Below are 27,452 nucleotides of genomic sequence, written 5' to 3' on the forward strand. Positions count from 1 at the left end.
AAAGGAATACCTAAGTCCAACAGTTCAAGGTAACTGCTATTTCTCTAATGTCCTCAAACACTTCATTAGAACTGCATTTCTCAAAGCTGGACGTCTGTTACTCTCTACCGTCGTGCTTGTCATTCCCGATTTCTTATTGTAACGAACTAGTCATACCTTCCAGCTCCCTGCAGCCAAGTTCTGCAGGGCACCTGCCGCCCCTTCCAGCGTGTCTGCATTTGAGCACTCAGAGAGCAGTGTGAGGTAGGGTTTGACTATTGATGGGTGCCACAGCATCTGGATCCCTTTGGGTGGTTCTGCACAGTCTGGAAGAGGTCCTACTCCATCCCACTGGTGGAAGAAAAAGGAGAGTACACATCTTTAACATCATTACATTTCCCAATAGTGCCGTCTGTAAACATGACAGATGAAAACAAAAGCAGGGTGTCCTGATTTCTGGCGAACATCTACTGCATGGAGGGCACGTCCTAAAGTAGGAGAGCCATTCCCGCCCCCGAGAGCTTGTGCTGGTGGGTGGCGGGGGTGGGAGCATGTACTTAAGTGTACACAAGTGGCAGGAGATTGGATGAGCCCTCTGAGAACGATTCTAGCACAGTGCTACAGGAAGAAAGAAGAGGTGAGGTACTTTTGCTTGGGCAAGATGGAAGAAGCCTCCAGACCAAGGCAGCGTATCTTACAGATAGCACGCTATCATTACTGACATAACTGAGTGGTAACAACCAAATGCCAGGACTTCTTATGCATAGGCGGTAACTGCAGTAAATTCCCATATAACTTGTAAACACATTTGTTTGATTTTGAGTACTATCATTGCATCTATGGGCACCAACCCAATGACAGGAGGGACAAAAGAGAAAATTGCTCTGTTTTATTAGATGCATTCACATAGCTATCGGCACATCTAGATTTTAGAGCAATTCTGATAGTTAAGTTTGCTTTAAATTGAATCTAATGAATAACAGGAGCATGTAGAATTAAAAATTAATTACAAATAATTTTAAAATTATGGGTTATTGCACAAAGGAGTATCAGTGGACCTTTAAAAATGATAGATTTGAAGACCGTGTAGCAACTTGAGCAAACAATTACAACAAAAGTTAAAGGAACAATGCAGGATACAGAGTGGTATGGGTTTGTACTTTATACCATGTAAAACGCATCATAGAAACCATGTAGTGGTAATAAAAACTTACTCATAAAATGTTTATGTCTTTCCTTTTATCTACATTTCAAATTTTCTGTTCTATTACTCTTATAATTTTAAAAATATTAAAAATTGTAATAATGATTCTGACCTTTGATCATACACAGCCTTTGTCATTTGTGAAAAATAAAGCAATGAGTATAATGAGGGTAGAAATAAAGTACACTATATGTATAGAAAACTATCCCCATATTCACTTCTGAGAAAAATCACAGTAAAACAAAATAATCCATAATATTAGAGTGGGGTACTGAATTATTTAACTGCTTTATTTGTGTTTATTAATGATTTCTTAAAATATACTCTAGATGTCATACTATGCTTTCTCACAGATATTTCATGTACATATATATGTACACATATGTATACATGTATGTATAAATACAAAAACACAACTATGTTTCAGAATATGTGTGAGTTCCTTAGTTTTGAAAATTTTGCTGGAAGAAAATATAGACTTACTTCATATCCGTGTAACATAAAAATGGAAGTGTTGATAGTGAAAATATAAAGTTATTTAACTGTCACAAATCACTTCAAGAATTTCATCATTTATTTTCCAAGAAAAAACTGAAAACTCATGCCTTCTTTGTCTCAGTTAGGACATAGCTTAGTTTAAGTCAAGGCTAAAGCTCAGAGATGAATGACATCCCACGGGTGGATGTTGGGCATCTTATTAAAGGTCATTTTCAACGAGAGCGTCACTCAATTTCAACTTTCTAATGAGAACACTCAAGGTGGGAATGTTCTTTGTTTTTTTTTTTTTTAACAAAAGCCACTTCTCAACCATTCAAAGAAGACTTTTCACCTGTACACCCATATCAATGAAACCAACACATTTCCTTTAAATAAATAAAAAAAAGTAAAAGTGAACCAGCCTTGTCATATTGCCCCTGGTTCATTATTTGAGACTGACTCATTCCACTGGATAGAAAGAACACTGTCACCCTGTAGGTTTGTTGACGTCAGTGATGAAACAGGAATAATACTGGCTTCTCAAAGGAAACCAGCTTGGGGTTAGTGTAATGGAAAATGGAAAATTATTACATTAGTTTTTCTTTTTCTTGTTTTCATTTTTTATTTTGTCATCTCCTTAAAACTTTCCAGCTATCATTTTCATATAAAGATGTAATGATATTCAGGAAAATCAGACTATGGAATTTAAAACTCAACCTGGATGAAATTTCCCTCTCATGTAAGAGCTACCATAACACCAGGAGGTGAACAGAAGTTGCATTTGTAGGCTCATTACAAGATGTGACAGCCAAACCATACAAAGAGCAAAAGGCAGCTGTGTTATCGTTTGCTGGGCTTCATCTGTTCTCCTTTTCTAAATTCTGTGCAATAAAACAGGATAAATGGCTACGTCAGTAGACAATTTTATTCTGCGCTGACATGGATCTATGCAGCTCTTAAATACCTTTTATTACAATTCTTTCTTAATGGTTACATACAAAGTCTGAAGGAAATAAAAGGAAAGCTGATGTGATATGGATAATCTTTGATCACAGCTTGAGATGGAGTTCAAAGGGTATTCTCTGTCATTTCAGGACGTTGATGGCAGTCTGGCATGTCAACACCGAAGAAAAAGAACTGCTTAAATCAGTCAATGCATCTAGCCTTTATCTGGGTATTTTATTCAAACTTATACTGAGTTAATAGGGAAAGAAGTGTCAGCTGTCCATTCAAAAATAGATTTTCATCAGCCATAGAAAGAACAGAAGTCTTCAGAGCTGTGCTAACATACTTGATATTATGTTGCCCAGAGTCAACATCCACAGGCATACAAAGCAATGTGACATCAGGATAAGACCGAAGCTGTGAACCGTTTCTGCACATGTAACCTTTACTGCTAACCTTCTAGAACGAGGATCCATGAGAAATTGTGGGATAGGCAATTCTTTTACCAAAGTGGAAATATGTCATTTATAAATTTAAACACAAGACATATCTACCCTAACATTTCTACAAAACCGGCATGTGTGGATGGAAGGCAAGGAGTGGCTAAATGTTTGACACAGTCAAAACACTGGTCATCCAGCTATGGAATTCTCAGAGCACAGGACTAAATTCACGAGCCTTATGCAAACTGTGCTTATTTTGGATGCATCCTGATGGCATATTACCACGATTCTTTAATAGCTTGAAATATGAAAATAACATAAAGAAGCCAAAATCTCAGGAGGGACAACGTTCTATGTAATAAAGACAGGGCGTAACCAAAGAGACAAAGTAATTTTAGGAAACCCACAGGGGCAATGATAGCAGAGCATTTTTTGATTATGTTGTCTACATTATTGGTAAGTTGTGGCAAGATTTACACACACACTCACACATAAACATATAAGTGTGTGTGTGTGTGTGTGTGTGTTTATATAGCTTCATATATCAGGTTTAAGTTTAAAATCAAGCAGAGATTAGATAAAGGGAAAACAAAAGGAAAAGGAGAAAAGCATTTGTGATCTTAAAAAGTTTTATTCCAGCTTGGGGGACATTTTTAGTGAAACTACCCCTTTCTTCTCCTAGTTTTACTCCTCACACTTAATAGTTAAATAAATGTTCCTCAATTTTGTGCACATTTTTATTTTCATCTGTTATATTTTAACAAATAAAACATGCAAGCATTCTAGAAACTAGCTCGTGATTCTTAAGTTATTACCTAAATGTTTAAATTGTATTTTGTGCAAGTCATTCCTAGGTTATTAGAAAAAAATCAGAGAATATATTTTTCGCTTTGAAGTCCCTCCTATCCATTGTCTTGTTTATATTTAGAATTTTACACATATATTTAGAGGTCATGAAGCTAAGGATTGAGTGGGTTATACCAGAGGTTTTGAGCTTTTTTCTTTTTTCTATGTTAAAGCTCTAATCCCCAATATGATGGTTTTCAGAGGTGATGCTTTTGGGAGGTGATTAGGTTTATGAGACCATAACGGTAGAACCTCCATGAGGGGATTAGTATCCTTGTAAGGAGATGAAGGGGCCAGAGTTTTCAATTTCTGCCATAAAGGAACAGCAAGAAGACGGCCATCTGTAAACCAGGAAGGGGCCCTCACCGGATACCAAATCTGCTGGTCCCTTGATGTTAGACTCCCAGGCTCCAGAACTGTGAGAAACAAATGTCTGCTGTTTGAGCCACCCAGTCTGTGGTATTTTGTTACAGCAGCTTGAGCAGACTAAGGCAGTAATCATAATTAGAACTAAGAAAACTCGGTGTTAGGATGGCCCTCTAGTTACACCATTGTTGTTTTGTCATGGAGCAATCTTGGGGACAGTCTGGGAGCAAAGCAAGGCAAGTGTGTGGCAGGATTATGTTGACAGTAGATCACAGATTGATTTGTCATCCCAAAGAGTGCCACAGTCATCACATAATATCAATACTTTTCTTTACTGGCTTTAAATGTCTGACTGTATGACTAGTGTAATAAAATAAATCAGTAAACAGTTTATATCACTCACTTTCTAAACTTGTATCAAATTGAAAATATACATGATCTCTCCAAGAAAGTCATGCTCAAACCTTTTTTGGGAATGAGGAGAAAAACATGCTCCCAATTTAGATGCCAAGGGGCTGCTGGAACGTAGACACAATGCTTTGTGATATGGTCCTAGGCTGGCAAGGAGACACGTGCTGGTCTCTGCAAGAAAGTCTGCTTAGGAGGGAAATCACATAGGTGTGGGAATGTGCTCAATGTGTTAAAAAAAAAAAAAAAAAAGGAAAGATCCTTACTTTGGAATTGCTTTTAATACTTTTGCTTCCCCGTAGGGCTTAAATTCTATTTAAAAGATATCTATCTTAGTCGGTTTGAGGATGGAAGGGTGGAAGCCATTTGCTGCTTCTATGAGGAGAAAGATGTGACTTAGGGATAAAAATCGGAAAGTTTAAAAACCAGAAAGTAAAGATGTCCACACACTTTATAAGACTTTGTAAACGTGGAGTTCTTTCAAGGGTGGCAGCTCAAAAGACAACTCGAAAGATACATTCCTAAAATCCCCTATTGGGTGAGAGGAATTAATAATGAACTTCTATTCCCCCCCTCCGAAGGCAGTTACACCTGCCCCAGTCTCCAGCATACTGGGCTGGGCACCATGGAGATGCCAACAGGACGGGTACACCTAATCGGGAAAAGGCTTGTCCTCTCCCAGATGTCACAGCCATTCACGTCTACGTAAAGAAAAGAGCCTGTTCTGCTGAGCTGTATCCTTGAAACAGAAACAGAAAAGGCCTCCTCCCCAGTGGAAGGCGTCTGTATTGTCTAGATTTCTCTACCGAGGAGGAGGCATTACAGTCATGACACGTGTGCAGCCTTTTATTTGGAAGGGATTTCAGTGACATTAAACAAGAGTCCTGTGATATTGCAAGATCAAGGGAGTGGATCTGCAGTGACAGGAAACATTCTGATTTTAAAATCCTCCCTCCCAGGTTGAAGTCACACATCACAACATGTCGGAAGAGAAGATGGTTCTAAGAAGGTAAACTGTCAGGAATTTTCTCATGCAGGGCGTAGCTTAATCCCACTGCAGCCAGTACTAAGTACTTGAAAAAGCAATGACCTAAACATGAGTCCATCCGCTATCTGCCATTTTTGCTTGACTTGGCTTGAGCAGCAGAGTTACTAATTAATTTTGCCTTGACAGTGTTTCATTATCACTTCCAGCTTTTTTTTTGGAGGGGGGGAAGGGTGCAGGGGAGGACGATGGGGAATAGAAGTGATGGTTATTAAAAAACTCCAAGCAACTGTAAAAAGCCAGAAGAAAAATGATTTTTGTGTTGATTCTTAGGGATTTTAAAGAAAAGGGCAGTTTGGGTGTCTGAGTTCCCCAGAGAACTATTTAGAAGACATCAGCTAAGGGGGGGCTAAGAGTAGTAAAGGATGCAGGTGAGAGGAGATGGCAAAGGAGCTGCATTTATGTGGCACACATTGTCTCCTGGCTCTCCTTGTAGGAGATAGGAGGGGGTTTGCATTGGCAAGATCAGAAACCTGTATTAAAGCAGAGGCAGGGTATGGCGTTTTCTGAACAAAGCGTCAGAAGCAAAGAGACTCAGCGATACAGGCTGCTGTGCTGTGGACCACAAGACTGTCACTGAGGCCGGTCCATGGCACTGGGCTCAACTGCCCCTTCTCCAAGTCATCAAGATGGAACTGAAATACCACTAATGCTCACCTAGAATTCCATCTGCTCCTAGCTTCCCATCCACCGGGGCCATGACCCCCATTACCTGCCTTTTAAAGGGGGCTTTGTCCTTGGCACGCCAACCCCCTTCAGAGAATCCTGGAGTCTAGTTTGTTTATATCTTTGGTGATATGTCCCTCAAAGACAGTCTAGTACAGTGGCTCTTAACTGGAGTGATTTTACCACTCAAGGGACACTTGGCAATATCTGGAGACATTTTTGGTTGTCATAACAGGAAGAGGGGGTGCTACCAGCATCAACTGGGGAGAGGCCAGGGAGGCTGATTAATATCCTGCAATGGCCAGGATAGGCCACACCACAGAGAATTACCCAGCTCAAAATGTGAGCAGTGCCGATGTTGAGAGCCCTGGTCGAGCAGTACATGACAGAGTGTTTATTAACGGCGTGGAGTCCTGCATGGCAAAACGTAAGTAAAGAAATTACATGAGACACCGAAATAGAGTTTTAAGTCTGTAAACTCATTCAAAGTAGAACAGTAGCAATTTTAGGTGAGGGGACATATTTCATATGAGAAGTGCAGAATAAACAGCGGAATCTCATTCATTCAGTCGCTGTGTAAAAATGTGCAGCCGTGATCTGTGCAGGCTCACACGATCTGTTGTTTTGAGGACATGAAATCCTGTGTCTTGAGTCACCAAGCTCCTGGCATATGGGAAGGTGAAAGCAGAGTGCGACTACATGGCAGCAGGCCGTGAGGAATGAGCAGCCGCTGAAATAAGCAGATGGTGAGAAAGGAAACGGTATTAAGCAGCAAAAGAGAAAGGATGGTTAGTAATAAGAAAATGAAAAATGCCTGGAAGAAAGAAAAACAACTACCCAGTGATATGAGGAAAGACATCAAGAATGTCATGAAAGGCAGAGCCATCAAGTGATAATAAATCAAATCAAAATGTTCTTCCATTCTTGCTGGTGTGAAGCGTGATTGAGATCAATGTTGGCTTATGTATCCAAAGCCTTAGGAACATTCATTTGGTTTGGATCGTCAATTTAAGAATTTATCCTGGAGACGTGATTAAGGATGTAGGTGAGATTTAACTACACAGACGTTTAGTACAGTTTCATCAGTTAGAATATAGAAGCAACCTAACTTTATGATAATCGGGGCCTGTTCACACATCACAGTAGAGCCTTATTGTGGAATTCGTGGTAGCCCTTCCGCATTCTGTTTTGAACAACTATTTATTGACAAGGAAAGAGGTCATGCTGAGTCCAGGGGTGAACTGTCAGACAACAGTGTGCAGAGTGAGGCAGGGTGGCCACTGCGCCCCTACCTGTCGTCACCTTCAGTGATGTGTCAAGGTGGGCGGCGGGTGGGGGGTATGATGGAGGGGTATTATTTTCTTTCTGTAGTTCATTCATTTATCTTAATCATATGGTATTTATATGTTATGTGCATGTATATACCGGGGGTGGCAAAAAACATATACAAGTGGACACTTTGATCACCATTACTCAAGCAGTAGTTCGCCATAAGCAGAAGTGTCTGGACGCTGATGGGAACCACTCTGAGCTCCTCTTGTAATTGCAGAAGTCAAACCTGACTTGTGTTCATCTTTTGTTATTGGTATATATTGAGTATTATATTTTAAATACAGTTTTCCTTGCTTAAAATGTGTATACATTTTTTGGCACCCTCTGTATATATTTATAATTAACATCAATTTTGTCTGAAATAAAGAGAAACATTTAAAATTTAAGTAAGTTTAAAATTCTAATCTCCAGTGTGGTCATGTGCAATAAAATTCATTTTTGTGCTTTGGGACAATAATCGCTATTTAGTCTCAGTCTCATTTCTAGGCCAGTGGCACCCATCTGACACAGTGGGCCTATGGGAATCTCCTGAAGAAGTGACACCCAATACAGTCCTGAAAATCCAAGGAAACCTTTTAGGTGATGGGATGGCGTGACGTCAAATCCATCTACATGTGTCATGTGTTAATACCTGCAGAACAAAGCAATGTTTAGCCTGACATGATCAAAAGCACTGCTTCTCCAGGGGCCCTTTGAGACTCACACATATGCACCTGTTGACGTAAATCGTAAGTTCTTGGATGATGATGAGATAGCATGCTCCTTAGGCCAGTGGTGACTACAGATCAGAATGTTGACTAATCATGTAATAAATGCAGCACTGGCGTAGGTAGCTGAACAGTTTGCACCATAAATGGAAAGAGAAGGTCTACAGAATACTCTTGACTCACAGCGGCCCTTGGAGGAGAAGTGTCACCACAAAGGAAATGGATGAGGCTGGGACAAGTCACAGCTATGAACATCTATTCATAGCAACAGCAAGAGCTAGAGGCCACAGTAAGTCCCAGATTGACTGTCATTCATTCAGCATAGCTGGTGGTGGGCATTGAGCTAGAAGTCAAAGACAGAAAGAAGACCCCCCACTCCCATCCTTCTCTTCAGAAAATTCACTCTCTGTGGGGATCGACTGCTGTCATACCTCATAATGTGATGAGCGCTAGAGAAGTTTAAATAAAACCATGTGGGAGAAGGCTAGGAGTGATTACCTTTTTACTTGAGGGAAGTGTTGAAAGAGTGGAGACGATATTTTGTTTGGTTTTAAAAGATAATTCCCCAAGTAGTGGAAGAAAGAAGTGGGAATTCGAGCCAGAGGAACAGCATGGACAAAAGCTTGGAGCCTGGCCTGTGGGACATTAGGATGGACCAGGAAAGTGCTCAGGCAAAAGGCCTTGGAGGTTCTGCCAAGACGTGTCTGCTGTTATCGTGGAAAAAGGAAGGGGGCGTTGAAGATGTAAACAATAGTATAAACAGAACCACTTTACAAAGGAGCCAGAGCTGCCAGGCCAGAGGAACTGCCTTACGTGTCTTATACCTCAAGCCTTGGAAAGTTAAAACATGACACAGTAACACTTGGACTGGGCCTCGGATAACACTGTGTGCCAAAGAACTGTTTGCAAAGATAACAAGAAAGCAGTTATTAGGACTACTGGACTGATGACCGCTGGGCTGAAAATTAAACACATTGTTGAGAATTAACATCATTATGTCATATTATTTGCACCAGCAGAAATGTCTTCCTCCTACTGATGTAACTGTTCGCCCTACCTTTCTCATAAATACCCATTGCCTTTGTCTCCTAATTGGAACATCATTTGGGCTTCGGCCTGAATCAGTATGTCCCAAATAGCTGTTCTCAAATAAATGCTTGCTGCCTCTCACGTTGAAAGGCCTTTATTTTTCAGTTAAATGTTTTACACAGAAGCACTATTGCTTTTGCGTATAAAATATCATGGTGATATAACTTCCTGCTAGTTATGCATTTGGCATCTACAACGTGAGAATGAGTGAAAAGGAGCAATGACACTTACTCTTAAATGGACCCCATCTCAGTGAACTGTGAAACAACGATTATCAGGAGAGGCCATCTACCATATAAAAATACTAGACCAGATTCATCTCTGAGTCCTGAAAGGTTTATGTCTTTACCCACGTGGAGATCTATATCTACGTATATCCATATGAATTAACAAATTCACAAGGGATATTCAAGCAGAAAAGAGAGGCTTTGAGGTCTAGGGCATCTTCCTTGTTTTTGTTTTTTCTCAGTGGGTATTCTATACCCTGTCAAGTTAAAGCTGTAAACCTAGAACTCTCTAGAAGTTTCTAGGTGAGTTAGAATACTTTGTAGGCTCTGAAGGTGACCTGATATTCTGGTTTTTAACAAAGATGGGGATATCCTAGAGAGAGACCTGGGACACATCCATTTCTTGCTTGCTGCAACCTGTTACTAGGTCGGACCCTCGTCTCACTTGAGGCAGCCAGCCTTTAATTCCTTTTGACTCCTTGGCCCCTTTGCTGAAATGGCAGCATGCTTTCCTGTCGTGCAAACCACTGGAGGAAATCCTCAGGTGAAGCACTTTTTTTCTGTTGAGACCTCAGGTTGTCTCAAATGTCAATCTTCCCCAGCAGGTGACACCATCTTGACTCAGTTCTCTCCCTAGGACTGGCCACCATGCCAGTAGGCCCAGTGGATTTGACTGTGACCTCCCAACCCTCTCCTTCCTCCTGTCATCTTCTGTCCAGACTTTACTCTCTTGCGCCCAGGACTTTCAGCTTTGCCTCCCTTCCATCAGTCTTTAAATGCCAAAGAGTTTTTACTTTCGACTGTTTTTAGATATACTGAACTTGACAATACATACTCAAATGGATTTTCAAACAAGCATGACTGTTATCTGTTACACCCTCATAAAGCTTCATGCTTAATTTTCAGGCATTTCAAAATATTTTTGTGTTACATAGAGCTCAGTTAAAAGGCCTTTTAAAAAACTATCACTTGGTTGAATCCATAACTTTGAAGCTTCTTTACAGACAACGATATTCCACTGTATTTTAACATACAGTCGCTTCAGCAAAACTTTCTTGAAGAAATCCTTTTTTATTCCTTAAAGGATATTGTAAGGGAAAAAAAAAGGGACAGACGAATCTTATACATTTGCATTTAGACTTTGCAAAAATAATAAAATTCTATTAATCACTTGAGCTTACCTATCTCAGGAAAAGCTCATTATGCCGTAAAATCTGGTTCAAAGGACAGCGTTCTAGGCCTGGAGAATTGCTCACCATAAGGTTTCATGGAGGCAGCAACCCCTTTTCCAGACGGGCTCTATCTCGGGGTAAAGTCCATGGACATTCTCTTCTGATCCCTGACTTTTCTGTACCCAACTAACTCCTAATCTCATCTGCCACTTCACAGACTTCAAGCCACATGAGTGCACCTTGGCACAGAGGTGGAGAAAGGGTTCAGGGTTCAGGGCAGAATCTTACTAAATGAGACACCAGTGACAGGTGCAGGGGCCACCAGAAAGATGCACTTCAGAATCTGAGCAACAGACAGGATAGAAAACCTTGAAATCAGACTGAATTTGATCTCCATTTAAAGTTTAGTTTAGTCAAAGTGAAAAATCATAAGAAGTCCACGTCCCAAATCTGCCTTCCAAAGTTGCCTGGGCCCATCTGGAGGTTTGGAGTGCTCAGGGGGTGGGTGAGACCCATAGGATGGTGGTCGCCATGCAGGCTGGGAAGGACCGTACTCCTGCCCATATGCTGTTCTTCCTTTCAACCCTTACTGCGCTTGCTCACTTTCCAGAATAAAGCAGTGTCAGGACTGGGCCCCATGGTATGTATCATAGTACCGCAAAAGCAAACCGCGAGAAGAACCCATTATACCTTTGTTAGACCACATTTACTTTATTTGATATTGGAAACGTTCAGAATCATAGTGGCCTGGCTTCCTTAAGTACTGGGTAGGAAAACTGAGGCATATGACATCACTTTGTACAATGCCTGACACATAGTAGATGCTCACTAAACACCTGGTGGCTGACCACTGCATTCCCCGGGTGGGGCGGCGTTAAGTGGCTGGATTAAGAACCACGGCTTGATCATCTTAAAAGGCCCCTATGATTCAGAGAGAGGACAGATGACACAGAGCATTGACCCATGACAGGGGAAAATGTGGCTGGGAATTTAGTTCTCAGAGTGGAAGGTCATCATCAAAGAGGCAACGCACATGTATCTCCTACACTACAGGCTTGTTTAAGCTGGACCATATAGATCTAGCTGCGAAGTACCCAGAGCAGCCCTCAGGGCCCACAAACAGCTAGAGAACTGGGGCCTACACAAATGCAAACACTAGTGCATTCAAGTCAAATGTAGGAATTATATCCAAGAATGCATTCCTATTAATCCTTCCGCTTGATAAAATAGTCCCTTTAGCCCTTCCTGGAAGTGACACGACTTCTAAAAGAGTTTAAAAATGGTGTGCTGTGATCTATACAGATACTGTGCACATTTATTTTGCATTAAAACCTGGCAGGAGAGTGTGATGTGGGTTCTGTTCCCAGTTATCCAAGCCTGAGGATGGCCAGATCTTGGGTCTGTACAACCCTCAGCAGCTGGGATGGACAGCGCAGTGTCCAGGGAAAAGCTGGATGAATGACCGTGTCCAGGGGAAGACTGGACCTGTGGCCACAGTGTCCAGGGGAGATGGGAAAACCTGGTGGCAGGGGCCTGTGGCCAGTAGCAAGATGGGGGTTTCTTCACCCTACTCACTTACCTGGGGGGCCCGGTGGGTGAGGGGTTCAGTGTCCCAGAGATGGGGGGGCGGCTGTTCTGATTCTGCCAGGCTGAGAGTCCCTGCCTATCGGCCTTTATTTCACTATAGAGCACCCTACTTACAGCTACTCGAAGTAAAGACTGTCCTGTTTTGCAGAGGCCTCTCCAGCTGGACAGCTTTCTGAATTCATCAGAATTGCCCCCCCAAAGCCAAGCCCCTAGTGTCATTCTGTGGGAAGGACTGTCGCTCTCAGACTGCCACCCCCATTTCCCACAGTAAGTGCCAAGTCACATGTCTAAGCACTTCAAAACACGCTATAAACACCTGTGCTGGATTTTCGTGCATGTCTCCTCAGCTTCCTTCCTTAGACCACACCTACCCTGTGTACGTGCACCACCTGGGAGGCACTGTGCCTGGCCTCCACAAGGACCTCAATGGGCGAACAAACACATGGAAGGAGCAACACCTGGCTATGAATCTGTGCGCTGGTACCTTCACACCTGCCTGGGACCCCAGCCACTCCTCCTCTTTTTGAAATTTCTTATCTCTGCTCGGCAGGACATGAGGGAGTCATTTAACGTCCCCCTGTCTGAGCTGTGACATTCCCACAGGAAAATGGTACAGACGCATTAGTGATGTTAGTGCACGCTACAAACCCTGTACCTACACTTGCAGATGACATATTCATGTTGCAATGAGGGAAGGGGATAATTGCATGCAACTGCGAGTCGCCACATCACCTGGTCTTGGGATTTCTTTTTCTTCTTCTTCTTGCCCCAGCACCCGGAGCTCTCCGTGTCTTTGCCATTGGCCTCCCCACAGAGCAGCCCATCCAACTCATCTGTGCCCATGTGCTGTCCCTGAGACGTTTCTGCCGCCAGCCGGTACGAGAGGTTTCTTAAAATGCACACACAGTTTTCAACGGTCTGCAGAACCCCAAAGAAAGGAAACAGAGGAGGAATGAGTAAAAACTAACCAGCACTCCACCCAGAAAAGCAATCAGTTTCCACACACACATTTCTCTTCTGATGCATTTCACTGTGGGTTCCTAAAAACTCCCTTGGAAGGAATTTAGAGAAGCCTGGAAAGATCTTAAGACCTTTTCTCCCCCAAAGAAACGACTTGACAATAGTTACATCTATAAACAGCTGTCATTGTTGACTGAAATTCGCTTGTGAGTAGGGCAGAACGTACAACCGCATGAGGTCCCAGATGTTGTCCACTTACAGACATCTCCTGCCTGGGGACTGGGGCACAGAATCACCAAGAGCATGGATAAGCAGGTTTCTGTCAGCTCTGGGAATGTGACACTAATATTTACCATCCACCAGGCAGGGTACTTTCTGGAAGTAATGGAGCCAGAGGTGGAAACCATGGTTGTCGCAGGTAAGTGAGGTCTGTGGTCGCCTCGGGCCACAAACGTTTCCAAGCTACTGATTTTCTTTGAGCTGGCTGGTGCTCCTATTTTCTTAGCACAGGGGTTCAAAAGCGGTTAAGGACACATGCTGTAGAGCTGGACACCAGTAGACCCCTAGGTCTCTGACTATTGGCTGTGTGACTTGGACAAGGCACCCAACCTGCTCTGTGAGATGGTCATAATTGTACCCATGTTTTAGTTTGCTGTGTGGGTTAGGTGAGCTAGAGTTTGTATGTGTGGTTAGCAGAAAAATGTCCCCCAAGATGTGCACATCTTACTCTCTGGAGCCTGTGAACAAGTTAGGTTATGTGGTGGGGAGACGGAGGGTGCAGATGGAACTGAGGTCACCGATCAGATGACCTTCAGATGGGGAGGTGATCCTGGGTTATCCAGGTAGGCCCATGTAATCATGAGGCTCCTGTAAGTGGAAGAGGGAGGCAGATGAGCTAGAGAGGAGTTACGTGAGAAGGACGTGACCTGCCATTGATGGCCGTAAAGATAGAGGGCGGGGCCACAAGCCAAAGAATGCAGGCAGCCTCCCGAAGGTGTAAAAGGCAAAGAAACAGCTTCTCCCCTAGAGCCTCCAGAAGGAATGCAACCCTGTTGACATGCTGATTTTAGCCCAATGAGACCCATTTTGGACTTAATAAATTTGTGTTTTTAAGCCATTATGTTGTGGCAATTTCAACAGCAGAAACAGGGAACTAACCTGTTATGTACATACTGGGAAGAGAGCCTGGCACACATTAAAGTCTGCATCAGGGCTCATATCATGAACAACGGAGGGCAAAGCACCACGTGGATGTCTAGGGCATGTGACCTAGGGCTGGTTGCACTGTGTTTGAGTCCTGCCTCCATTTAATGAGCTGTGACGGTGCTGTGTGCAAAGGTCTAAATCTCCCTGTGACTCTATTTTCTCCCACAGGCCCCACCACCAAATACCATCACACCGGAGATTAGGTTCAATAGATGAAATTTGGGGGCACACATTCAGTCAAGGGCACCAAACTTTTGACTTTTGTTCTGGATTTGAGGAACTGTGGGATGAGAGAAAAAAATACCCATCTAAAAAAAGGATAAAATAATGGTGGAAAACAAACTGAACGGAGGTCAGTTTTATTTTTAAAAGCATGCCAATCATTTTTTCAGGCACCTACTGTGTGGAAGCCACCATTCAAGAACATTGCTCCATTTAACAGATGAAGGAAACGAGATCCGAAGCTGTTGGTAACTCACACCAGATCGTGCCACTAGTCCTGGGTGGGGGCTGCCAGAGTCCAATCCTGCACTGCTTCCTCCCGCCTAAGACTGGAATCAGGTAAAAGGCAGCATATGTCTTTCACTTGACTACAGAGGCAGGAAAATCAACTACAGAAACCCATTTTCAGGATTGATCGCTGAAGCTTTTGCCATTTGAGACCTTTCTTGTCAGCTTTTCAAGGTTTCATGGCTGCTAGTCCCACAGGCTTTGAGTTAACTTGATTTTCTATTTCAAGCATCCTCTCAGCGTCCAAAAAGGCACTAGCATGAAAGCAGGTAAACACAGCACAGTGATGAAAGAGAAAAACCTCCCTCCCAGAAAGGAAGATGCTAGGGTATGAGTCAGAATGATTTTTAGATCAGCGCAAACAAGTTTTTCTTACATCAAAGACTTGGGAGAATAACCTTCTTTCTCATCCTGCTGTTCATCTTCCCCAGGGGCATCTCCATGCCTCTGTTTAATGAACAACACCTGGGGAATACAGCCCCACTTTCGGGAAATGCTTTATAATGTACCTGTGGCTGGGGGATGACTGGGAAGAGGCTGGATAGTGAGAGAGAATGTGGGGATCGGGATGATGAGGCGGGGCAGGAGGAGGTGGTGTCAAGAGAAGACTGGGGGCGAGAGGTCACTGGAAATCTCTCTCTGTTTCTCCCTTTCTCTCTCTCTCCCTCTCTCGTTAAGTTTGGTTTGGGAGAGTTACAAATTCAAGCAAGACAGCCACTAGCCTTCTTTGAGGTGCCAGCAGAAGGCGTGTGGCAGCTGGTGGTGTTGACGTCCACTACTGTTAACAATGCTTTTAGCAGTTCTTCTTGGTCACCAGGGTCACTTTGACTCCTTATTTTCTATTAGAACGGCCTAATTTGGAAGTGGTCTGGAGACTGCTCTACTGTATGTTATCAAACAAACTATCCCAATTCTAGGCGCCGAGCTGAGAGCTTGCATGAAATACAGGCTCTTTTATTCATTAACTTTGCTGGCCTTAAAGAGGATGTGTACTCATTTTTTTCCCCCTTCTAACTTGTCGCTGTGAAAGCTCAGAAGTGGCAAAATTATGGGACAATAATAATGCGTTAAAACTCAATAGCACATTCTGGCCAGCGAAGCACTGCCGAGCAATTGATCACATCTGGTCTTTTCAACAACTGTGATGATCGTCCTTGTCACAAAGGTGAGGTCCCTCAGGTGTGGTCCTCTAGGGGTGGTGATGGCACATCCACCAGCACATCCTGATGCCAAGTTTCGTGCTCTTGCTACTCGATCAGGAATATCTGTTTATTCAAATCTCAGGTAGTTTAATTGTCCCAATGATTCCAATTTCCTCTTTGGGGCAAAGTGTGGAATTTAAAACAGAGGATCTCAAAGGTCTTCCAAGAGTTTCAGGAGTCCGGTCATCTGATCTACCCGAAAAAAGATGTGTGTGCCTCACGGCACTCTGGTTTCTGGTTGTTTGTTTGTTTTTCAAATTGGGTAATATTGGGGAACATTGTGTTTTCCCAGGATGTCAACTCGTTGTTTTTCAATTTAGTTGTGGAGGGCGCAGCTTAGCTCCAAGCTCAAGTCATTGCTTCTCACTGGCCCATGTGGGAATCGAACCAGTGACCCTGGTATTATGAGCACCACGCTCCAAACACTGAGCCCACCGGCCGCCCACCAGCAGCTCAGCTCCACGCTCAAACTATTGTCTTCACTCCAGTTGTGGAGGGCACAGCTCACTGGCCTGTGCGGGAATCGAACCGGCAACCTTGTTGTTCAGAGCTCACACTGTTACCAACTGAGCCATCCGGCCGCCCCCGGCACTCTGGTTTTGAACCAGGCTCCCGAAGGTGGCCACCCCCACCAGCAACGAGGGCATGGGCCACTTGACCAAGGTGAGAGGCTGTTGGCTTGTGTCCGGCTGTAAGGCTCAGACAGTATTAAAGCTCTTTTAGTCTCCATTACAGGTAGAGGCTCAGTGTCCCTCCCAGTGCCTTAGTCTTTACTGCTCTGAATATGAAGATCTTGGGCATCATGGCTTCAGTGAGTTAGCTCTGGTAGCTCTTTTTAAAAATCACATGTCTATCATGTTGATAGGCACCTGTAAATACTCAAGACGTCTTGACTGGTCATTTCTTTAGGGACTAAATTTTCTTGTCAATAATATTAAAAGGTCTCACATGGCCATTCACGGCAGTTAGAAGAGGGGACAATTAAATCTTTATTACATCATATTTTGTCTTGGAAATTGGTAATGCATACATAGCAAATGGATGGATGCCAACGTAACTGAGGGGCAGTGATAAGAGGACAGTGTTCACAACTGGAGTCAACTAGTACTCAAAGCGTTGGAGTCCCAGAAGGTATCACTGATCCAAAGCTTAGGGAGAAGGGCTCAGGCACCAGCAACTTCCTAAATGTCTCAGTCACTCTCACATGTGGTTAAGTTGAGAAGCGCTAAGCTAAATCACCCCCATCCCCATGCCAGTTAGTACTACATGGATAAAATCCCTCTTCTCCGTTCTTTATCTGACTTTACTTACAACTGAATTACATTATGCCGTATTCGCGGTTAGAGTCCATTTAAAGCTATGTCTACTAAGGTGGGCTTCCAAGCCAAGATGCACATCCAATCACCTGGTGAGTTTTTAAATGTACAAAACTCGGAGACCAGAGTTAGACATTTATATTCAGAGGGTGGTGATGGGATCCAGGTACATCCGTTTATTAAATGCTCCAGAGGCAAATCTGATGAAGAGACGGTGTTGTAAACCATGGGATTAAGGCTTGTGATTCTCAACCAGGGCCAGTGTTGCTCCCATGAGACCAAATGTTACTGTCCGGAGACATTTCTGTTTGTAACTACTAGTGGGGACGGGGGGAGGAGAGGCCAGGGACACTGCTTAACATGCGACTGCACAGGACAGCCCCCCTCAACACAGGATTGATCAGCCCAAAATATCAATGGTGCGGCTCTTGAGAAACTCTAATTAAGGTATTGCATTTATTACATATATTACTTTCAAAGCATCAGTAAAGTCTGTGTTTATATTAGGATATTATGGAATTACTTTACAAATTTGTATTTAGATTGAATCAAAACAAATCGAAAGACAAAACAAAATAGCTCAAACACCGGAAAAGCCCACCCAATTCTATTTTGGTTTGTGCACTAAAACATTGCGTAGACCTTGCTGATCAGCTGGACAACCTCATTTATTCAGCATTTGGACAGCATTTACTCAGACTTCATCCAGCATTTCTAAAATCGCATTTGATACAATTAACGGTGGTTAAAAAGCTAATCTGTAGGAATACAGGATTATTCAAATCTCGGGTAGTTTTAATGTTTCTTTTTCTTTTGAAAGTGGATTTCATAAAATACAACTAGAAGGTTTTGGATACTGTGGTGTGTAAAAGTGTATGCACCCATCTGCTTTGTTTTGGAACTCCTGTGGTTTGAGTAACTTAAAACAATCTAAATGTTTACTCATTGCTAATCCAGAGTGAAGTGTCTAGTTCTAGGCTAGGATTAGCAGTTCTGTCTAGGAAATGCTGCATTCCTACAAGGAGACCAAGACAGATTTCAGAGTGAGAGGATGAAACACAGCATCAGCTCCCACAGCTGCCAGCCCCTACTGAGCCCCTCAGGCATCTTAAATTCCCTAAAATGTAACCTACGTGAGTACAACGAACCTTGCTATCGATGTCACTGCTCCCCAGTGCAGACTGAATCACGAAGAGCAGGGCATCCGTGAGCCCCTCACATTCCCGCATGCGCCTGCGGGCCTCCTCTCCGGCAGAACTCACATTCCTGCAAGGCAAAAGGACCCGTTAGCAACCTTCAGGCGCTCACAAAAGGAACCTTCTTCCACGCACACCTCCTCTCCTGGTTTTAAGGGAAACACTTTGCGTGCCTTTCCAGAAGGTTTACCAAAAGGATAGTTTTAATGAGTAGGGAGGGCTTCCACAAAGTCAGCGAATTCATCAAACGCATCCTAGAATTGGGAAAGTTACAGATATCTGTAATGCCACTTGGGAAATGGAGGACGCAGAATTCTGGACAGGGGATCAGAGAGGAGCGGAGACTTTCAGAAAGTCTTCAAAGTTTACGTCCTTTTTGATTGACGGAGGAATCAGAAGTTTTTGATTCAAAGGATTCTTTTTCTTTGAGAAGGGTGAAACATTGATCAAAGACAGAGCTTCCAACTTACTGAAATATTTTAGAGATCTAATTTCATCTGCCTCAAAAATGTGCCTTCTATGGTCCCGCCAGAAATGCTGTTCTAGAAATTTATTCTAAGAACGTAGTGAGGGGTTTCAGTGAAAATGCCGCCATGGGGACATCCAGGGCACCTTTTATAGGTAGGAGTGAACCACACTCCTTCCTTTGCTGGTACCTGCTGAGCTCACACTCACAGGAGGGGGGCTGTACCATGATGCACAGCTGGGAAGCAGAGAGACCTTCCAGACCTACAAAAAGCACGAGGTATTCTTGGGTGAGGGTGAACCTTTGGGGTGATTTCAGTTACTTCACCACCTGAAAGTATGTTCTTCGTCTCCTAACCACGGCTAGGATTTGGTTCCAGCTGAGAAGTTCTGCAGTGACTTGCACTGACACCACAGCCTATAGGAGGCATGCTGTAGGAGGTGAGTTTATGAGAGAAAGGTACAAAGGGACTGAAAGAATTTAGAAACTGTGGGCAAAGGTGATGGAAAGAGAGAACGGTCTATGTTGGGCAATGGCTCTCAGACTTTGGCTAGCATCAGAATCACCTGTTCATGCAGATTGCTGGGGCCTACCCTGGGGGCTTTGGTGAAGGGGGATAATTTGCATGTTTGGGGTGCTGACATTGAGAATTACCTACTGCGCTGGCTCTAGGGGAGGGTTTGATTGGGGAGGGTAGAACTCTTGGCTGACTGCCAGGGCAGCCACCGGAAAGATCCCAAGAACCTGTGGCCTTGGGCACAGCCCGCGGGAGAAATGGCATCTCCATGCCCATGTAATTGACACATCTATTCTTACACGTTCACAACATTCTTCACTGTTACACTTTATTCCATTTTACAGATGAGAAAACTGAGGCTCAGAAAGGTTGTCCAAGGCCACATAGGCAGCAAATGGAGAAGCTGGAACAAACCTAGGTCTGTGAAGGAGAGGAAAGCAAGGGCTTGACGTACAGTATGGATGGACTATATTTTTTTTTAGGAATTAAAATAAAATAAAAAAGGCCTAATGCTAAAATGTTACTGAACATAAATGTTTTCTTAGAGATCTAAAAAGTTCTGTGTACCATGTTTAAATAGCATCTATCAGCGTTTTAACGTAACACTGGGAAAGGTTATTCAATTCAATTTAGTAGTTTTGGCATTTGCTGATCTTAAAATATAAACCAAATTCCTCAGTTCCTTAGATAATAAAACTGGGCAAATATTGACAGCATCTTTATATAAAATGTTATAGATTCTGTCTTGGTGTGGCCAACCACGTCTCTGATAGGATCCTGGGAAGGGGGAAGAACTGAATTTCTGCCAGGGACAAAGTGGACAGAGGCGTACTGGTGTGATTGTGACCGAGAAGGATGGCTTTTGTAAGAGGGCACTTTCACATCATTCCTCCTTGAAATGACTTTCACCAGGTTGAACATTGAGGCTGTCAGAGTAATAGGTCTGTCAAAAAGTCCAATCAGATGTCTTTGGCCAGAAGAATCCTAGATGGCAGTGTGTGATTTTGTGTCTTAAGTCTGGTCTCCAAAGAAGTCTGGTCTCCAAAGAGAGAATGATGGGATTTAGACCTGAGCTAGCCCTACGGGTAGCTCGCGTGCACCCTGGTCTGAAACCCCACCATTCTTCCCTTACCGATTAATGCTCAGCCTTTCCAAGCTTCCTCAGGGGGGCAGGCTGTCTCCTGACTTACAAATAAACTTTAGAATGATCAGCTTATTCAATGACGGCAAGGCTAAACGATGGGAAAGATCAGCAATTAACAATTTTGTCAACATTATAAGTTGTCAACATTATAAGTTGTCAACATTATAAGTTGTCAATATTAATATGAGTATATTTCATTATTCTAGTTTCTGTTCAATTCCAGTCTAGTCTCTTCCCAAATTAAAAAAGTTATTAACTGGTTGCTATATTAAAACATGTAAGATATTGAAAGATGAGAAAGACTAATAAGACAGGGTCCCTGCAGGGAAGGGGAAATGACCGGGACACACACACACGCACACACACACACACACACACACACACACACCCTATGATACAGAGGGGAGGAAGGAGTCACCACAGAGTCTGCAGGTAGGATGAAGACCAATACATATTTTTAAGCAGACTGCGATATGCATGTATCTCTTTATTAATGGGTACAGTGCCCAGGAGACTTTGGGGTTGGATTTCGACTTTTAATCAACTATTCCTGAACGAGTGAAACATGTCATGAGTCTCTTTGGTTTTTCACTCTGTAGGAGAGACAGGCTTTCTTTTTCTCCCTTTCCCCCCAAACATAAGAGCTACTATACCATGCATGTTTCACTGTTTAAAACTAGAAAACCCAATAACCTTGTGCATTGGTGACTGAACAGTCAGTTGTGATTATGGTCCCAAGAAAGTGTTTGACAATGGGCCAATGCCCATCCTGTAAAGTTCTCCCTCCGGCTGTACTTATACCATGTTCTTCCCATTTTAAGGGAGGTGATTTCCATGTCTGGCGAGAAACTGGTGCAGCAAAATTCTATGCATTAACATAACATTAAAACAAATCCTTGTAGGTTATTTATAAAAAGCACAAGGATGGTAAAATATTTATTCCTTAGAAGTAATCTTTATAATCTAGATTGAATTGTCAGTTGATACATAATTTGGGAATTTCTGTTTAAAGAAGATTCTATCTTTTTATCTAATACAGAAAAAAAAAGAAAATTTACATTTATTTTTTACAATGAAAAGATAGAATACCTCTGACAATCTCTTTTATTCAAACATAACTAGTTAAACTGCTTTGTTTCCTTTATCACATTCTGTGCTGGTTGACATCTCATTTCTCTAAGCTTCCATCACTCACTGTGCTTATTTAAAATCAATTCAATATTACAGTGAGCTCCAAAGTGGAACTCATACTCTATGTTCAAATGAATGGCTATAGCATTTTACACGAAAGACTTCATTTTACATGCTTCTACTTCAGACATGGCCAGGATACGGGGGATCAAACCACAGAGAGAACCAAGGGAAGAGATGTTTAGCAATTAATCTATTTGAAATTAGCCTCTCCCTTCTCCACATTCCCATAGCTCTTTGAATCTCCCTTACTGATCACCACTGATTTTGTATTGGAATTATTTAGGCTGTGACCCTATTGCTGCATCGGGACCTTCTGGCAGGCAGAAAGCATGCCCTTGTTATCTGCATACCCGGCATGCACCTGGTTGCCCGCCACATCGTAGGTGCTCAGTGCGAGTTGGCTGTTACACGTGCCTCCGGCTCTTCGGCAGACAGGAGTTCACGTGTATGCGGGTCATCACCCATTTACCTCTGTGCTCCACGCTCATTGGATCAGTGTCAGAGGCCTGTTACACCGTTTGAATGCAGGCTTTTTATGCTGTGGTGTATGCTCTGACACTAGAACCCCCCAACCTGGATTACCCAAGGCAATCTCAATTTGCAAAGAAAAAAAAAGCAATTGCATACAGCATATAACATGGGGTGTAAACTTGTTTAGTATGAGATGTGACTTCCCTATGACTGTTGCTAACAGTAATCACACAGGCTGAGCGCTGGAGAGAAATGCACGATGCTGCCGCCTGGAGCCACCCACGCACAACGTCACGCCCCCCTCAGCCCCAGGCTTGCGGGAAGAGTTTTCTGGTTTACGGCTGGTTAGCCTTCCTGTGCTGTCACTTACCTCCTCTCCTCCGCCACCTCAGTTCCTTGGCCTTTATGCTGTGACCTCCATGGCGGTCATCTCGTACCAAGCCCACCAGTCCTCTTCAGCAGGGTTCCAGCCCTGCTAAAATTCCTTACGCTCCTTCCTGTTGGCTCAGCCCTGCACATCTCTGGCTGGGGTTCAATGGACCCCTTCATCTCATCTCCCAGTTTATAATCAGCAGAGCCGATGTGAGTCTAGAGGACCCGGGACTGGTTCCTGAGACTATATACCGGTGTGTGAAGTAGGGTGGGGAGGCCAAAGGGCTTCAAAGAGCAGAGCTGAGACTGTTCCGAGAACGACAGATAGTCCGAGGCAAAACTGAGAAATGCAGCCACAGGCTCAGGAAGGCCCTGATACCAACCCAGCAGGACAGGCGGCGCGGGTGGGGGCGGTAGAATCCACAGAAGTAGGCAGCACAGAGCCGGCCAGAAGTGCCAGATCCAGGAGTGCTAGAGTCACAAACCTCCGTACTCCATATAAGAAAAGGCTGTCTGGGGCTCTGAAGATACCCCTCCACCTGGAATACTCTTCCTCTACCTGTAGGCCCACCGACTCTGAGCAGTCATGGCAGCCGAGGGTAACTCGGAGCTCTGGCTCACCCCTTGTCTCCCCTATGTGGCTCCAGCACAAGCTCCTTTTAGGACATCTGCAGCCCCTGATGTCCGCGGCTGGTCCCTCCATGACATCAGGGAGGGGTGGGGAGTATCATCCTATTTTTTGTCTGTCCCTTGCTCCCCAGTAGACAGCACTTAGTAAGAACTCAGTGAATTACTGAATGAAACGGCACAATTGTTTTCAGACCTGTCTCCTTTCAGAGCAATGTTCTTAACTGGGATGATTTTGCCAATGTCTGGGTGTCTGGGGACATTATGGCTGTCACAACTGTGGAGGGAAGGGGGTATCACCGGCATCTAGTGGATAGAGGCACCCAGGGCTACTGCTTAACAGCCTACAATGCTCAGGACCAGCCCCCCAACAATGAATGGCAGCAGTGTGGAGACTGAGATGCCTGTTCTGCATAGCTGGGCTCCTTGAGGGCCGATTTTGGGGTGTATGCTCCCCCAACATGTGCAGCCCAATGTTTCTGAAGCCTCCGCTGCTCCGAATCATCTTTGCAACTTGGTACAAATGCAAAGGCCTGGGTCCGCCCCTACTCCTATGAGCCTGGGCCTCGGTTTGCTCAATGAGCTCTCCAGGCAAGGCTGACCCACGCCAGTCGAGAACCACTGTCTCAGCCACGGCAGGAAACCGAAGTGTTTATTGAATGACCATGTAATTGTCCACTGTGAGCTAATGACATAAAGACTCTTCACAATTCTCGTCGTCATCTCTTCCCAACAGGGCAGGGGTCTCGTGGCCTCATACCCCACAGCGAGGCCTTCAGACCCATTGCCAAAGGCTCCTAATAATAGGCTACCTGAGAACGTCTGAAGACAACACTACGTTTGCGACGGGACATCTCAGTAGAATACAAATGTGGACTGTCTTCGTTTCTTGACCATGTGATTCCCTCCTTCGAAACCAATGAAATGAGTAGCTTCTCATAAATTAAATGATCTAAGCATGGAAGTGGGAAATGACGCAATCATGAACAACCCTTTCTCCCATGAAGTATGCTTGGTTTTGCTTTAAACACAGTGAATTTTACAGAGGTCATTCTATCCATGAATATCTAAGTCAGAGGTCAGGAACTTTCTGTAAAGGGCCAGAGAGTAAATATTAATATTTAGGTTTCTGGGGGCCACGTGGAGTCTCTGTCACTGCTCTTCCTCCTTCTTTTAAGGACTTTAAAAAACATAAAACCCACTCTTATCCACGGATGTATAAACACGGGTCACTGGGGGGATTTGGTCTTGGGCCATAGCTTGCCAATCCTTCACCTCCATGCTCATCTGAAGCTGGTTATAAAATTCAGGAGGGGTCACTGAGCCCCTGATGTTTTCCTCAAAGTTTTGTACATTTTAATAGTCCCCCCCCCATAGTAAAGGTACAGAACTTTTCTCATATTCTGAGGCCAGGACTCAAAAAAGTCTAAGAATCTCCAATAATATCAGCGCTGTCCTTGGTTTGAGCAGAACATTGCTTCTCTAAATTGGGCTTTGGGAATCAGATGTATTTGTCCCCATGGGCAAACCACAGCTATACCTAAGGAGAGCTGCTTGTCTGTTGGTCCCCACACTGTCCAAAAACCCCGGATCCTTTTCCCCGATGTGGGAAGGTCCTCCTGCTTGGCTTAGTGTGCGTGGTCAGGGGAAAGGGGTCATCTGCCCGGCCAGCTGGGTCAACACAATGACAGCTGTGCAGCCAGGTCCCCTCATTCCAGGTGCAGGAGTCCTGGGGTCCAGGAAGCAGCACGAGCCCTGCCAAGTCTGCCGGCCAAGTCTGCCGACCCTTTCTTCTTCACTCAGATGAGCTGCCACCACAGAAACCACCATGGCTCTATTTTCTTTTTTTTGAAGATTTTAATGGGGAAGGGGAACAGGACTTTATTGGGGAACAGTGTGTACTTCCAGGACTTTTTTCCAAGTCAAGTTGTTGTCCTTTCAATCTTTGTTGTGGAGGGCACAGCTCAGCTCCAGGTCCAATTGTCATTGCCAGTTACAGGGGGGCGCAGCCCACCATCCCTTGCAGGAGTAGAACCAGGCAACCTTGTGGTTGAGAGGACACGCTCCAACCAACTGAGCCATCCGGGAGCTCAGCGGTAGCTTAGCTCAAGGTGCCGTGTTCAATCTTAGTTGCAGGGGGCGCTGCCCACCATCCCTGCGGGAGTCGAGGAATTGAACTGGCAACCTTGTGGTTGAGAGGGTGCACTCCAACCGAGCCATCAGCAGCTCAGCTCAAGGAGCTCAGCAGCAGCTCAGCTCAAGGTGCTGTGTTAATCTTAGTTGCAGGGGGCAATGCCCACCATCCATTGCGGGATTCGGGGAGTTGAACCGGCAACCTTGTGGTTGAGAGCCCACTGGCCCATGTGGGAATCGAATCAGCAGCCTTCGGAGTTAGGGGCACGGAGGTCCAACCGCCTGAGCCACCAGGCCGGCCCCAAGGCTCATTTTTTTTATTTGTACCTTTTCTCTGCAGAAAGGGAGCATCTTGTTTCTGTCTGGTCATTCACCAAAGGCGGGTTCCCTTGTGTGGCTGGCAGGGTGCGAGCAGCTGCGGCTGCCTAACTGTGAAGGCACGTGTCTTGTTAGGTCTCTTCGTCTTTAGCGATGGGGATGGTTTGATGTTATGGGATTGTGTGCTAACACAGCCAGGTGCTCGGGGCCGGGCACGGAGTCTCGGCAGTAAAAGTTAACTGCTCCAGCTGCTTCCTGCCCAGAGATGCCCGTCCAAGAGGGAGACAGCCACCCTGTCATGTGGGGACTCAAGAGTGCGGACAGGAAAAGGGTGCACACAGGAAAGAATGAAAGGGTTCACAGCAGCACTGACCACTTCTTTTCCTAATCTTCATCGTAGATTTTTTTAAAAAATCCAAAACAAATGTACAGGTATTAAAACAATGGAGGAAATGTTTAAGTAAAAGTGAACATCCTTGCCCTTTCCTTCTCCACTGTCCAAGGAAATCACCGAGACCATTTGGTGTTCAGGATTGTTTTCTACTCATATAAATTGACCATGTAGCTATGTTTTTGGTTTTGACCACAGTGGTTCCTCAGGTAACTTGCTTTTATCCTCCAAAAGTGTATCCCTCTTTTCATGATAGTACCTACAGATCTACCTTACTCATTGAATGACCCTGGGTACTCAAAGTATAAATATATCCTAATTCATAATTTTAAAATTATTATCTTATTAATGGACATCCACTAAGTTTTTTACTGTAAGAAGTAATGTTGAGCTAAAATTTGGAGGAGCTATGGGTTTTGCCAGATGGGCCCCGAGGAACCATTCTAGGAAGAAAGGGTAACAGAGAGAAATCAGTTCCAACCAATACACCAACATCTTATCTGGGCACCTGCTGTGCCCCACACCCAATGCGAAGTCTTGGGATACAATGATAATACCTGGCCCTCGACCCAGGAACTCACAGTAGCAAAGTAAGCAGACATATATTTGATGGGCCTAAATCTGATATCATCAGCAGAAAACTGGCAGTCTGAAAAATCTGGGAATCAATCTCCCTTGGAAGGATGCGTAGATGTGCCTAGAAGAGAAACACGGGCTGAAATGGATGGAAGTTTTACTATTCACCTGCTTTGGTAAAATCTTTGCTTAAGATGTAATTCTGTAAATTTGGACATCAACTATTTTCCTTAACATTAAAAGCACCAAATCGTAAGTTGTGACTTAAGACATATGAACTCAGAGTACAATAACTGTGTTCTTCGCAAGGAAGCATTTCATGGGAATTCAGTGGAAAGTACCCTTGAATTTGAAGGGCAA

At 44.0% G+C, this 27,452-nt stretch overlaps 1 protein-coding gene across 5 annotated transcripts in view; it reads right to left on the reverse strand.

Annotated features, from left to right (window-relative positions):
* CTNND2 (catenin delta 2) overlaps positions 1-27,452 on the reverse strand; it is an 831,455-nt gene that overhangs the window by 112,220 nt on the left and 691,783 nt on the right. For all 5 annotated transcript variants that reach the window (XM_074329072.2, XM_088796434.1, XM_074329071.2 and 2 more), the window contains 3 exons: positions 18,836-18,953; positions 13,226-13,411; positions 157-330 (listed from right to left, as the gene is read on the reverse strand). In XM_074329072.2, the coding sequence (XP_074185173.2) occupies positions 157-330; positions 13,226-13,411; positions 18,836-18,953 (478 nt within the window). The remainder of the gene's footprint in view (positions 1-156; positions 331-13,225; positions 13,412-18,835; positions 18,954-27,452) is intronic.

Source organism: Rhinolophus sinicus, chromosome 3, assembly GCF_057876585.1.
Source record: "Rhinolophus sinicus isolate RSI-liver-muscle chromosome 3, RSI-T2T, whole genome shotgun sequence".
NCBI classification, from domain to species: Eukaryota; Metazoa; Chordata; class Mammalia; order Chiroptera; family Rhinolophidae; genus Rhinolophus; species Rhinolophus sinicus.